Raw genomic sequence first — 14,952 nt, 5'->3', positions numbered from 1 at the left:
CGCACGAAGATTTGACAATTGTTTTTACGCCAGATGCCTTTCCTGACACAACCACAGACCACTGAGCTACCACAGCCCTCTTTGTGGAGCAGAGAGCTGCTATCAATGGTGCCCAGGGGAGCAGATGGTGGGGGGTTAAGGGCCTTGCTCAAGGGCCCAGAGTGGGGCAAATGAGGGTGGAGGCAGGTGTGGTTTCCCATCCACATAAAAAAAATATTGTCAGTACGGGGAGTTGAAACGTCAACCTTCCGATCACACGTCCACCTTCTCTAGCCTCTGCGCCGCCACTCCCAATTATGAATATAATTCAGTAAAACTGAACAATATATAATATATTTAAATTGGATTATGTTAACATATTACAGCCTGGATGAGAAATATTTTGCACCCTCTAAAACCTTTGAAATGCAAATTGAGGAATTAAGAATGAACATTTCTACATTCTATCTTGTTCTATCACCGTATTGAAGCTTGTCACTTAATTGTATGTTTTATATCACAAAATTCTCATGAGATAGTTGTTTTAGCATGTAGTCATTGGACAAACTTGCACGTAACAAATGCAATAATTGGAACATTATGCATGACATCTTATATAATGCGTCTTGAATATAACTTGTTTGACTATATATATATAATGACATTAAATCCTTGTTAAAATCAGTAACCAGAAGCTGCAGGTCTGAGTTTTTATCTGTAGATGGTGCCCCTGCATTTGTCTACATTTCTGTATGTCCTTCTCCCTCACATGCAAAGAAAGTAACAGTGCTGGTGATGAAAATGAAAACGTGTCCTGCACACTTAGGCAGTTTAAATTACAGAATAAAAGCACAAAACAGTGTAGCAACATCACTTTTAATGTAAATTAAACACATTTTTTAGCCATCTATTTAGGAATGAGATAACTCTTTGTTTGCTTGTTCTGTAAACTGAAAACAAGTAAAGACACGTTGAACCGTTTCTTGTTCTGTGATGTGACATTTATGTTTTTTTCCGTTAAAGTTAATTGTTGGTATGTGCAAATATTTGGGCACACTTCAACTGTTTGTTTTGTTGGGCGAGGCAGTACTTTCTTGCAAGTGAGGTGTGCCTTGTGTGAATGTTTCAAAGTGGCTTTTACATCAATTTCACAATTCAAAATAACAGAATATATGACACTTGGTGCTTCTCACGTCACCTATTGCAGTTCTCTTTGTATGCGGCTGATTTGTGTTATTTGGTGGGCCTTCTTTCTCCTAACAAATTATTTTTACTGTAGGTTTTTTTAATTACATATTTTACAGGTTTGTATATGCTCTCTTAATTTTTTTTGTAATTTTTCCACATATTTTTGCTACTTTGTAAACTTTGGTTTGGTGTAAAGAAGTGCAACCATATTAAGTGTAACCTATACCTCTTTAAGAAGTTGTGTGTCATAATGTAACAACTTTAGTCATAGTATGTATGCACTGCACACACAAAAGAGTAGTCTGTTGTTTCTACGAAGCCAAACAAAAAGCAGTGGAAACAGGGCTGTCTGTGCACTTCTTGTCTGTCAGTGATGGAAACATCCCAGAATCTTCTGATCAGACCTCCTCCTGTGACATGCTCACACAATCTGTCTACTAATCACTCTCCATCTGGTAGTTAGATTCTTGGATGTGTTGCACGTTTGACTTATAATTGCTTACATTACAATCCAGTTTGGGAAATTAATGCTCATTTTGGCACAGATCTTTTAAATGTCTATGTTTCGGGCCTGCAAAACCCTTTATGGCAACATGATGAATTTACACCAAGTTATCATTAAACTGTGTCAAAAGCAAGATTTAGGTGGCCTTTTTAAAGCTGCACAATTGTTTAATGATAATTTGATAGTTAGATACACAAAAATATCAAAACGATGATGACTGACACATGTTTAGTCACAGTGAAGCTGTCTGAGCTTTCCCTTTAACGTCACGTTTCTTCACGTGTCTTCCATGTGCAGTGTTGGTACTAATAACAAAGTTTGGTGGCCTGTTTCGCACATGACACCAAGACTCTTTCATGCATAGCCCTCATTATTTAAAAGTTTCCCCATAAATAGATTTGAGGCTCCTTCTCTTTGGCAATAAAGCAGCTGGCCAAACTACAAAGTTACCTAGAAATGGTTAATTTTGATTTTACAGGAAAAAACTGTCATGAACTTTAAGAAATGTTTTTTTCCATCACCCTTTTCACTGTTTTTTTCTTTAATCAGAAATTTGTTTAAATTTATTTACCTTCTAAAAAGTAACATAACAGAAAAACACAAAGTCCATGCTCAATAATCCAGGTATACAATCCAACATTTTTCTATCAGGTCATCTGGACAGTTTCTTTTTTTTGCTGAAATGTTTCGCCTTCGATCCGGAAGGCTTCACACAACAAACTGATTCTTCCCCCAACAGCTTACTCCAAATTGGAACAAACCAGTTCTGCTTGTGATAAGATGGTCTCTTTGGTACGTCCCCTCCTCCATTGCTGGCCCTCTTCCTTGTTGACAGTCTTGTCAAACTGGTTGAAAACAACAAAGTCCATGCTCAATAATCCAATGTGCTCAATAATTAATGTGTGTTTCCTTGACTGATGAAGACTTCTGGACCAAAGGCGAAACGTTTCAGTAAAAAAAAAAAAAACTGTCCAGATGACCTGACTGAAAAAAGTGGAAAAATAAAAAGCATGAAAGAAAAAAAAAAAATACACACATCCACCAGGGCCCGCCTAAAGTTTATTAATCCAAAACTGATAAACAGAAACATGTTTTAAACCTACACATGCCTGCTTGTGCATATACATATTCAATTCAATTCAGTTTAATTTCTATAGCGCCAAGTCACGACAGAAGTCATCTCAGGGCACTGAACAGAAACAGTCATATATATTTAAAAACAAGTTAACAATATTATTTATCTGAGGAGCAGACTGCTTTGAGTTTAACTCCATCGCAGAACTCTCATCTTGAGCAAACACGAAGGCGGCAGTGGAAAGGAAAAACTCCCTCATGAGGAAGAAACTTCCAGCAGAACCGGGCTCAGGACAAGCGACCATCTGCTTCGACCAGCTGGGTTTGAGAGGACAACATATTCTCACTCCCTACTCGTCATATATTGACGCAGAGGGAACCTGACCACGTGCGTCAATATATGACGAGTGGGGAGTGAGAATATGTTGTTGAGAGGAACAGGAAGGCGGAACAGATACACAATGGCAGGTTGAGAATTGCATGTTAAGATAGAAATAATTTCAAATGAAAACTATTCCAATAAAACAATTCATTTCAGGAAATGTGGTCAATTTGTCCTCTAGTAGTCTAAGCCTATGGCAGCATAACAAGCCAACCCTAACTGATTTATTAAAAAAGAAAGTCTTAAGCCCAGTCTTAAAACTGGACAATGTGTCAGTCTCACGGACATAAACTGGAAGTTGGTTCCACAAGAGAGGAGCCTGATAACTGAAAGATCTTCTTCCCATTCTGCTTTTGGAAACTCTAGGAACTCTAGGAGCTCCATGTTAACTAAGATCTTTCCATTGTGTTGCAACTAAATTCTTGGCAGCTGTGAAACCAACTATGACTTTTAATCTGATGAAGTGGGCAGACATGTGAGATCTCATTCAACAACAAAGTGAGTAAAGTCACAAAAAGAATTCTTTTGATGACTGGGCTGCGATCCTTTGACAAAAAAGAGGCAACTGGTCGGCATTCCCCAAAATATGTAGGTTTCTATGGTGTGAGAGCACAATGTGCATAAAGGGTCTGGTAAGTCCTGTAACTTTGAAGTCTACCAGGAGTAAAGTAAGCTCTACAAAGAATTCAAAAGACTTTGTAGAATTACGGTAGTTTTGTCTGATTCTTGAATGGCAGGAAAAATGCTTTTTTTAAAAACTGGCCTGAGTGCTTCAGAAACCTTGCCTTAAGACATGTTGTTACCATAATCCTTAGCTAAATTTACTCGCTGAGGAGCAGCTTTTATGCAGCTTCCTGGTAAATATGGATTCCTTTGCATGTTGCATGTTTACTGTCAACCATAGCTAATCCCTTCAACTCACCTTTAGGAACAGTAAATAATGAGTGTGTGTATTGATACATTGTTCAGTCTTTTATATGTGTGTTTAACTGGAATATTAAAATAAACAAATTTCTTAGTTAAAATAGCATCCAGCATACGTGGCTAAGACAACAACAACAAAAAAGCAGTAATTCTGCTTTTTGAACAAAGAGCAAAACTTTCATTGATGCTAGTTTAAAAGTGGTTTCCAATGTTATGAGCCAAAACATCAAGTTTAGGTTCTTCAGATGATTTCATGAAAAAAAGGCTTTTAAAATGATTGCAAATAGCTTTTCTCCCCTCAAAATTGTTGATAATTGTAGTTCTTATGCACTGATAGGCCTAATTGCAATGTTTGCACATTTAATCTAAAATAGTCAGAAACTAAAACGTTTAGGAACCATTGACTTAAGCCATTTTGATGGTAAACAACAAGGAGAACATTGTTCTTTTGTAGTCAGTTTAAAGGCATTCTTATTAATCAAACATTAGTGGCAGGGAGTATAGTTCAGCCTAAATCGCCATTACTGTAATTTTTTTCTTCTTCCAAAAATAAAACATGGTTTAGGTTAAGTATTTTTATCTACTATTTAAGGTCTCTGTAAAGATACTTCCTGGTTTGTAAAACATAAAAGATGACCATGAACCTGTTCCTTTATCATCTGTTTCAGTTTTAATGTTTGTAGCAAAGGGGAAAGCTGCAGATTTATGAGCTTTGAGCTAATTAGAGAAGAGTTTAAAAGAGCCACTCAAAAGGGTTGTAAACATTAAAGTTGAAAACGAGTCCTCTTGACTCAGTGAGGCTAACCTGTATAAATAAAGGCTGAATGAAACTGCCACTTGAACATTAAAAGTGAGTCAGTACACGCAGATAAAGTTGTTCTGAACACAAAACGTTAACAGGTTTATAAAAGAAGACACAAATTCATCGAAACTTGGTTTGTTACTGCTCAAGCACAAACTTTAGCATCTTAGTAGCATCTTTTACTGAAACACGTTCAAAGTCAATTGTCTAATAGATCTTAAAACATCCCCTGCAAAACAAATAGCCCGTTGATATGAACTCAAATCAAACTTAAATCGTATCGTGCACATATTGTGTGTCATGAAGCCAAAGTGTAAGCTCTGAAATGTTGTTGCTCTGACAGTTTTCAGATCATGAGGCTGGTGGGAATGAGCTGCACCCGCATAGCATGAATGACTCACTAAAGAATGCGAAACATTTACCTTCATTCATCTGGTCAAACAAAAGCTTGACCAGATGAATGACATCAGGTTGCACAGCTCTCCAATAACAAATATATGATGTGAAACCTTCTTATAAACTTGATTTAGTATTTTCCATCTTCATTATAACATAAGTAATGTTTTTTTTGCTGATGTTAATCCTCATTATATAACTTTCTTGTTTGACAGAAACATTTATAACCAGAATATTAAGGTATTTAAACATATTTAAATGCTTTTGATTATTCAATTGGTGTCAGAATTGCTAAACATAAACAAATTTTCTTGCAACTAAAGCAATTTTTAAAATTGTTTTGTCGTTTCATTTATTAAAATAATTAAACCCTTTCTTTAGTTTAACAAGAAGTTTAATCATTCAGAAGATTAGATATTTTTGAAGGTGGAAAAAAACTGATTTGTTTCGCTGCATACATTTCATAACTTATTAAACAAATAAAGTGTTTGATGTCAAAAAATTTTATAAATATAAATGATGTGCCTATACAAATTCTAAAATGAAATTAATTAAGGTGCACCCACACCACGCTTTAAATCTTTTTATTTCTTTCCTTTGTTTGTAATTATTTATAACAATTACTTACAACCAACTAGGTCTATTAATTTTTTTTGTTTGTCTTAGGCACTTCTGAATGAAAATAATGAAGCAAAACGACATTTTTCACTGAAATGTGCTTTGGAACTCACATTGTATACTTTAAAGACAAATATACTGACATAACAGATTTTTAGCTCATTTTTACCACTTGCCAGTTTCATGCAATAGCTACTCTAAATCTATTTAATGACGAAAAAGTGTAACTGTAGTCCATAAAACTTATTCAGACAAATGACATAATGTATCGACTAACAAACGTATCGAAAAGTCCAACATGAAAGTCAAACAAGGAAAACAAAACAATGAATGAATCCTCTTCTTTATTCAGTGGCTGACATTTTTTCTACGCAGCAGCTCTTAACAGGCTACGGTCGCGTAAAGGCTTCTGGGAAATGTAGTTTTACACGAAATGGAATTTTCCAACATATCTAGGAGCGAGTGGAAATTTACCCCAATGTCTCCGCCCCCCGTTTTGTGCAAAGCTTTATCTGTCTTGCAAGATGTTCGTGGAAAGTCATATTTTCACCTGATTTTTGAGGCCATAAAAATAAAATTACTATCACAAACAAATGACAAGGATAGCAACATTTATTACCGCTATATCATATTGCGTTATGCTCTGTTTTTATTATCACTAATAATGCTAATAATAGGAGAGTTATAGTATTGTAACATTTTTTATTATCATTTGCAGCTGCTTATCTTTTAGTATACAAATGCAACATGTGTCTGACATTATACAAAAAACAAAAAAATGCTAATGAGTTATTTGTTTAATCCAAACAATATGGTTCTCTTTATGCTTAACACGTTTTTTTTTAAAACAGCTGACAAACCCGGAAATCACCATTATGTTGCAACACAATTGCACAGCAGCAAATATGAATTAAGCTATTTGTCATTGCAGGATTGTTTCTTTTCCTTCTTTGCTCCAACATTTATTTCCTCACCATCCCTCAACTGTGCCTGCGGGTCGTTATACAATGAAAACATGTGCTGCTAAAACTTTCAACTTTTTGTGTAATTTTTTTCAATATAATTCCATTATCTGGGGGAAAAATTTTCCAATCTTATAAACTTAAAGGGAGGATAGGGGAAAATAAGCTTATTAAAACATGCTCCAAATGGCAGTTTCTGGACTTTTCCACGTTTGAAACCAAACCTGATTAAGTATCAGACTTCAATTAATAGCTTATTTAAGTCAGAGCATGTAGTAGTTTCTGCAACCTGCAACAGCTCAGAGATAGATTACTGTTATTGTAGGATAAGCAGCGTGGCTTTGAAAGGATTTGTCAGGGCTACAATGTTTGCAGCCTAATGAAAACTTACACAACTCTCCCCAGGTACAAGTCAACTTTATTTATAAAGCACTTACAACAGCAGCTGTTACCAAAGTGCTTAACAGTAAAAGTAGTAATTTCAAGAATAATAATTTTGGGTGTATAAGAAATTAATGCCCAAAGATAAACATCAACTTCATTCATCAGAAGCATTTACTTTAAATGTTTTAGCAGAGAGTTTAATCTCATGTGATTTATGAGTTATTTGACCTTAAACGAATCTAAACTTTAAGCAGCAGGATTTGAAGACCACCTGCTCCGTTTGGACTGCAGCAAATAAAAAAAAAAAAAACGCGCATGCCCTTCTTCTTTGAACTTGTTTTATAACATATTTAATTGCATTTTACTGTGGTTTATTGTCTGTACTTTATACGTTGTCTAAAACAGGTCTTTCTTGTAAATGAGTCCTCGTGACTTAATGAGATTAACCTGTATAAATAAAGGTAGAATGAAAAAAAAAAAAACCCGTATGTAAGCAGCAGGTAGAGCTAGTGATGAGTGACTGCTGGAGCGACTCCGAGGTGTTTGCTGCGGCGCAACACGTCACGGGTTTACCGCACGTGCGGGGCGTGGAATAGTACGGGTGCCTATAAGCAGCTGGAGGAGGCGTGTTGGCGTCGTTGTCAGACGAGCATCACTGAAGGCGCGGAACACATAGAAGGAAGACGTACGTCCGGGTCATATCCACATCTTTTTTTGGCAAGAAAACCATCTTAAATCTGCGACACGTTAATCCCGGAAGGGACGGGACTCTTCTTCTCCCCCCTCATCCACTTGAAGGGGCGTGGAGAGGCTTCTTCAGACGCGTCTGTTGAGTGCTTTACCCACGCAGCCGGTGAGTGAGTTTAAGTGTGTTTCCCCCTAATTTGAAATGTATGCTAAAACGTCAACGGTGAACACGTGAAGCTGTGTTTTCTGTCAGGGCAGCCATCATTAAACGTATTGGGACTATTTTCTAACGCGGAAGCCGTTAAAAATCGTAGCATGCTTCAAAGGAAGCACGCCGCTTCAGCGTGCAGCGCTAAAATATCCGCACGTGAGTGACATAACTGGTAGACAGTGATAAATATGAGGTGCTTAGGAGCGCGCAGGGTTTTCTGTCTATGAATGAGTGTCTGTTCTCGAAACTTCCTGCCACCTGATAGGTGCATCAGCGTCCGGTCGACGGCGTCACCTCCTGCTCCGTTTTCTCCGCGGCAGTCTCTGGCTGTCATTCGCATCTGTCCATTTATTAAAGCGTCATTGTTCTCCACGGCCGCGTGTTGTGTTGCCACCAGCGGCTCGCTTTTAAACTCCAAGAACAGAAAATGGCGTTGTTAAAAGTGTTTTAGCTGATTCACGACCTGCATAAAGTAAGCAGCTTTCAAGTTTGGGTTAAGTGTTAATCGGAAGGTTGCGGGTTCGATCCCAGCCCCATCCCACTCACCCAGGACTCCTTGGTAATGCCAATAATTTATCGCAGTGGGATTTTACTGGTTAAACAAAGGGCATAAAAGGCAACATTTCCCGTGTCTGGTGTATTTTAGGTTAGTTTAAGTAGCACTTTATTGTCTTAAAACAAATATGTGAATATAAGTCATGTTATTTGTTATACGTGTGTTTCAATATTCACATTCATTCAGCCTTTTATTTATACACGTTTTTCTCATTGAGTCACGAGGACTCTTACAAGAGAGACCTGTTTGAGACATATTTGTTTTAAAGTATTTGTTATAACGTATTCACATATTTGCTTTAAGATAAGGTGCTACTAAAACAACCAGGAAGGGGAAGATTTACACATTTTCTTGCACTTGAACCTGCTTTATGACAGCCCAGTGCTGAGTCACCTTGATACATGTAAATAAACACAATTACTTTATACAATATTAAGAGATTTAATGAATTAATAATTTTGCTTCTTCTTAAAAATACTAGTATGTTGAATTCATTATTCATCCAGTTCCTTTGCTTCTTTTTGCGGTGTAGGAATGCCTTCTTTTGAATTATTCCAAGAATCTCCGGTCAACCAAGTCCCAAATATTTTCAGCACTTCCAGAGGTACAGTAGGATGACTACACTCACAAAACTGAGCCATTATTTTTGATCAGGTCTGTTTGAACTTGAACCCCCTCCAGCCTTTTAGTGAAATCAGTAGGGATGCACGATATTATCGGCATGGTATTGGTATCGGCCGATATTAGCGATAAAGTAAAATATCGGACATCGGCCATTCCATCAAAATAACTCGCCGATATAAAAGGCGCTGTTTTAAAAAAAATTTATTGCATATTTATATAGTGTTGCATCACTTTCAGCCTCCTTTTTGGCGTCTACGTTTGGTAACAAGCCAAATTGACAAAAGACCGTGCAGAATATAGTAATGTAATAATGTAGTAGTAGTAGTAGTAATAGTAGTAATGTAGTATTTTAATTCCACAGCAGAGATAGCTATGTAGTCTCTGTAAGTAGGTTTGGGGGGAAATATAATAGTATTGATATTGGTTATCGGCTAAATAAGTTTTAACATATTCGGATATTGGCCAAAAATCCAATATCGTGCATCCCTAGAAATCAGTAATCAATATGTATTTTGTATGACAACAAAACCTGCTTTAATGTCTAAAAGAAAGTTAATAATGCTGGAAAAGTTTAAAAATAGTGGCTGCACAAGACTGTTTTGAAATAAAAAAAAATGTGGGTAGTTGTGGCGTCAGAAATCCACTTTAGTCTTGGCGTCACTCAGATTGATAGCTCGTTAAAATCTTGTTTCCAAACTCTGGCTGTTCAAAGAGCTATATAAAACAGTTAAGCTTTTAAATAATCCAAAACCATTACACAGAACTTCACTTCAAACATTACAAGCTATCTCTTTGAGTCGTGTTGAATTTGTATTCTGGCTCAGAGTTGAGTCATTAGCACTTTTTAGCATCAAAATCCTCCAAACTCACACTTCAGTGTCGTCATTGTTGGACGTCACGAGTCTGAACATTTTAATTCAGACTATTGTAACTCTTACTGTGCAAGAACGATGTGAAATTCCAGAGGAATAACAAAAAGTTATGACACGTTTATTAGTTTGTGTTTCATTTAGCTGTCAGTTTAGTCACTTGATGTTACATTTGCAAAAACTTGCATCGAACTGAACGTCTCTTTAGTTTCAGTCCAATTGGGCAATGCTGACCACAGTCACTGAGACTGGAGGCACTTCACATATTTTTAACTGTACATCAAAGGGCGGCACTTATCTTTGAGAAACCATCCTAGGAATAAAGGAAAACACTTTTAACAGAAATCCACAAATAAAATAATAAAATTTTATTTTGCAGTCAAGGTTCATACAAGAGATAGATTCTAAAAATAAACATTATTTAAAAAATTTAACCTTTATACAATGATTATGTATAAAGTTTTGAGATTTTTTTGGTTATTTTAAATTTAGGCAAGTTTATTATTGCTTGAAGACAAAAGTCCTCATGCATGTGCAGTGTAGGAGATGTGTAGCAGTTATAGTTTTCTACTCTCTTGACTCATCTTGCATAATGTTTCAACAATGGCATGGTCTCACTTGGATTTAAAAAGATCAACCGCAAAATCTAAGGGAGGTTAGCCCACTTCTGAGTGCTACTGGAAAAATATTGCAACACACAAACCCAACTCAATTACAGCTGTGAAATCCTATTTATCTTTTTATATTTCATAATCTATTTTATTAATAGCTTTTGAGTGTTTTGAATTATGTGTCTGTGGACTTTCCATTCAAAGTCTGTAATTTAGTTACTTTTATGTTTTTGTTCTGTGCTTAACACTGCACCTCGTGATACATTTGTGTTCAGTGTTTTTCCATCTTCAAGTCAAGATTCTAATGAAGTGTTTGTCTTTCCTGTTTTGCAGGAATAATCAACCATAGCTTTTCTAGACCAGTGGCCTGCAACGTTCTCCTAAAACTAAAACGACCTCTGTGCCCGTGGAACACATCCTTGAGTGTTTTTTTATCGGACTGTGGATCCCTCTCCAACTTCAGTTCGACAACAAACCAAAACTAATCGCATCAATTGCTTCTTTTATCTACATCGCATCTAAAACCTTCAGCACATTCCCATATTTTTTGGAGGCATTCATTTAACTGGGAGCTTCAAGACCTAATCTGTAAAAATGCGTTCTGGAATGGAAGCAGCGGACATTGCAGTGGTAGCAGTGTATTTTGTCCTGGTGCTAGCCATCGGGCTTTTCGCCATGTGGAAAGCTAATCGTAGCACTGTGAGCGGCTACTTCCTGGCTGGACGCTCCATGACATGGGTAGTGATTGGTGCATCACTGTTTGTCAGCAACATTGGCAGTGAACACTTCATAGGGTTGGCTGGGTCAGGAGCAGCAAGCGGCTTTGCTGTAGGAGCGTGGGAATTCAATGCGCTTTTATTGTTGCAGCTGCTCGGCTGGGTGTTTATCCCCGTGTACATCCACTCAGGAGTCTACACTATGCCAGCCTACCTGTCTAAACGCTTTGGTGGGAACAGGTTAAAGGTTTACTTTGCATGCCTGTCCATACTACTTTACATTTTTACCAAGCTCTCTGTGGATTTGTACGCAGGTGCTCTCTTTATTCAAGAGTCTCTGGGGTGGAACCTTTATCTTTCTATTGTTTTGCTCATCAGTATGACTGCTCTGCTCACTGTCACTGGTGGACTGGTGGCAGTGCTGTACACAGATGCCCTTCAGGCTGTGTTGATGATTGGTGGAGCTCTAACCTTAACCATCATAAGCCTTATCAAGGTGGGTGGGCTAGAAGGTGTCAGAACTAAGTACATGCAGGCAGTTCCTAATGTTACTGCCATCATGGCAACTGGAAACTTCACTTATTCGCCTTCTTGTCGCATTCATCCTAAACCAGACTCACTACGCATCCTTCGTGGTCCCCTGGATGAAGATATCCCTTGGCCAGGTTTCATTCTGGGTCAGACTCCTGCATCCATTTGGTACTGGTGTGCAGACCAAGTCATTGTTCAGAGAGTACTGGCTGCGAAGAACATTGCTCACGCTAAGTGCTCAACTCTCATGGCTGGATTTCTCAAGATCCTGCCTATGTTTGTGATAGTCATTCCAGGAATGATCTCCCGCATCATGTTTGTAGATGAGATTGCCTGCATTGGGCCAGAACACTGTATGTCCGTATGTGGGTCTTCAGCTGGCTGCTCAAACATTGCCTACCCACGCTTGGTCATGGCAGTGATGCCTGTGGGACTCAGGGGCCTAATGATGGCCGTCATGATTGCTGCTCTGATGAGTGATCTTGACTCTATCTTCAACAGTGCAAGCACCATCTTCACCCTGGACATCTACCAAACTATTTGGAAGAAGGCCTCTCAGCGGGAGCTGCTCATTGTGGGCCGTATGTTCGTAGTGGTCATGGTGGTGATCAGCATTGCCTGGGTCCCTGTTATTATTGAGATGCAAGGTGGCCAGACATACCTCTACATTCAGGAAGTTGCTGGCTACCTCACCCCGCCAATTGCTGCCCTTTTTCTCCTCGGTGTGTTCTGGAAGCGGTGTAATGAGACGGGTGCCTTTTGGGGAGGTATGACGGGGTTCACCCTTGGATCTCTACGACTGATCCTAGCGTTCATCTACCGTCAGCCACGCTGTGACCAGCCAGATGACAGGCCTGCCTTCATTGTTCACGTTCACTACATGTATTTTGCAGCTGGGCTGTTCTGGATTTCAGGGCTGGTGGCGGTGGTGGTCAGTGTGTTCACCGCTCCACCAGAGGTTGAACGGGTTCGCACCACCACAGTCTGGGGGCTCCGTTACATCAAGAAGGTTCCCGTGAGCAACCAAGGTGAAACTTATCGACTGAGTGAGAAGAGCCAATGCAACGGCAACGGAAGTATCTACAAAGAAATGCCCCCAGATGTCAAAAAGGAGATGTGCTTAGATGGAGCTGATGTCAAACTTCTGGTCCCATATACAGATCATGACCCAGCAACCCCCAGCACAGAAACATCCCCCGCCAGCACCCCTGCTGAAAGAAGGATGGAGACGACCAGAGCCGAGGAAGGCTGTCAGGGAAAAGTTGAGAAACACAAGCTCATTCGTTTACTTGAATGTTTTTGTGGATATAAAGAAGAGCCACAGAATTCTCCACAGAAAGTTCTGCAAGAAGATGAACAAGTTATTGCAAAGATGCTGTACGAGCCGCCAAGAATAAAACTTCTCCTCAACTTGGCCCTGATCGTTGTCTGCTCTGTGGGCATTTTTATGTTTGTTTATTTCTCACTGTAGCCGAACCTTGCACTGAATTAGCTGGGACTGTTGTGAGAAATTTTATTATGGTGTAAGATATGTCAGAATAGAGTTTTGAGCTGTTACACCATTGAAATAAAAAAAACTAACTCGTCTGTAATATTTACAGTTGTTTTTCGTAGCTCTAACGTGGGTATAAGCTTATTATAATTTATAAACGAGTAAAGTGAGGTGAATCCACCTTAAAAATATACTTCTACATGACTTTGAATCCTGTTGTTTTTAAACTTGCATTCAAAACATCTGGGATTTTTAGAAATATTCTATAAGATAATTTAATATTTGCCTTATTTTAAAAAATGTAGTTTTTGTTAGTTTTGTGCTTGAGAGAACAAGTTCAAGTGTAATCCAGACCTCTTTTTCAAAGGGGAAAACAACTAAAAGGTTTCTTTCACTGATGGTGTTGCATACTCTGTAATGGTTTCATTGATTATTGAAGTTATTGGTTTGATTAGTCCATTCAATGTGCTGCATAGTTGCACTCAAGCATACCGTTATTACTTAGTATTAAGAAATGTTTTCAGGTTTTGCAGCTCAAAGTGAAAAAGAAGCACAATATGAATACTGAAGGTTAGTCAGTTTCTTATGAGAATATATAAATGGTACATTTGGATTGAGCGTGTAGTGAGTGTCACTTATGACCAAATTCCAGTTGTAACTGGAGCTCTATTGCTATTTTTAATGGTGTCTATAATGTGTTTTCCACTACTGTGTTGTTAAATATTTGTGGTTGTATTTTGCGTTATAGTTCACATCAGCTGTTAATGCACTATTGTGTTGTACCAACTAAAGTACTGATGCTTTATGACTCTGTAAATTTTTATTTGTTCTCATTTTCTGTTTCCACATAAAAATAAAGCCAAGTTTTTTTGTTTGTCAATCTGTACAAAGATTTCAGGGCTCATTTCATCAAACCCTATTAGTTAGCTGTCTCTTGTATACCTTCTGTGTGTCAATAGTGCACTTCAGTGCTGAGATGACATTTATTCTCCTTTCAAGTGCATTTTCTATAAACTACCAAATGTGTCTTATTGTGCAACGCTAACATGACAAAATTTATATGGGAAAAATACGAAGAACACATGTTTCATGTCTTGATTTTGTTCAGTGAATACCACGTTTCTTTGAATCCGTGTGAAAAATAATATTTTTGCTTTCATGTATTTTCATTTAATGGAGACAAAACAAAAATGACATACATGTCAGCATTAGCACTTTGCTGGAGCTTAGTCATAATGTTATCAGTGGGAATTATTTTTGGTTTGTAAATTGGCTGACTTTTCTGGATTGTGGTCATCATTTCTACCATGTAGCATGTCCAGATCTTAAAAACCTAACTCCCCAGAACACACAGACAAAAAGGAAAAAAGCTGCTTGAACCATCTTGAGTTTGACACCAGTGTTGACTTTACCTCAGTGCAGAATGTCAGAGTGAACGTGA

The 14,952-nt window shown here is 38.0% G+C and overlaps 1 protein-coding gene and 1 long non-coding RNA gene across 3 annotated transcripts; both read left to right on the top strand.

Annotated features, from left to right (window-relative positions):
* Window positions 1-2,277: 2,277 nt before the first annotated feature.
* On the top strand, window positions 2,278-13,587 carry slc5a3b (solute carrier family 5 member 3b). 2 transcript variants are annotated; one of them, XM_037686495.1, is made up of 2 exons: window positions 2,278-2,296; window positions 11,389-13,587. In XM_037686495.1, the coding sequence occupies exons 1-2, from the start codon at window positions 2,281-2,283 to the stop codon at window positions 13,488-13,490; spliced, it is 2,118 nt and encodes a 705-aa protein (XP_037542423.1). In that variant the 5' UTR covers window positions 2,278-2,280; the 3' UTR covers window positions 13,491-13,587. The 2 variants fall into 2 exon arrangements, with proteins under 2 accessions (XP_037542423.1, XP_037542424.1); XM_037686496.1 differs by lacking the exon at window positions 2,278-2,296 and having other exon boundaries at window positions 11,412-12,337; window positions 12,446-13,587.
* On the top strand, window positions 7,730-11,133 carry LOC119419186. The gene is made up of 3 exons (XR_005187243.1): window positions 7,730-8,067; window positions 9,201-9,272; window positions 11,106-11,133. It is a non-coding gene; the product is annotated as an uncharacterized LOC119419186 (long non-coding RNA).
* Window positions 13,588-14,952: the final 1,365 nt, after the last annotated feature.

This window comes from Nematolebias whitei, chromosome 13, assembly GCF_014905685.2.
Source record: "Nematolebias whitei isolate Nwh7 chromosome 13, NemWhi1, whole genome shotgun sequence".
Classification (NCBI taxonomy): domain Eukaryota; kingdom Metazoa; phylum Chordata; class Actinopteri; order Cyprinodontiformes; family Rivulidae; genus Nematolebias; species Nematolebias whitei.
This window is presented reverse-complemented; position numbering and strand designations above follow the sequence as displayed.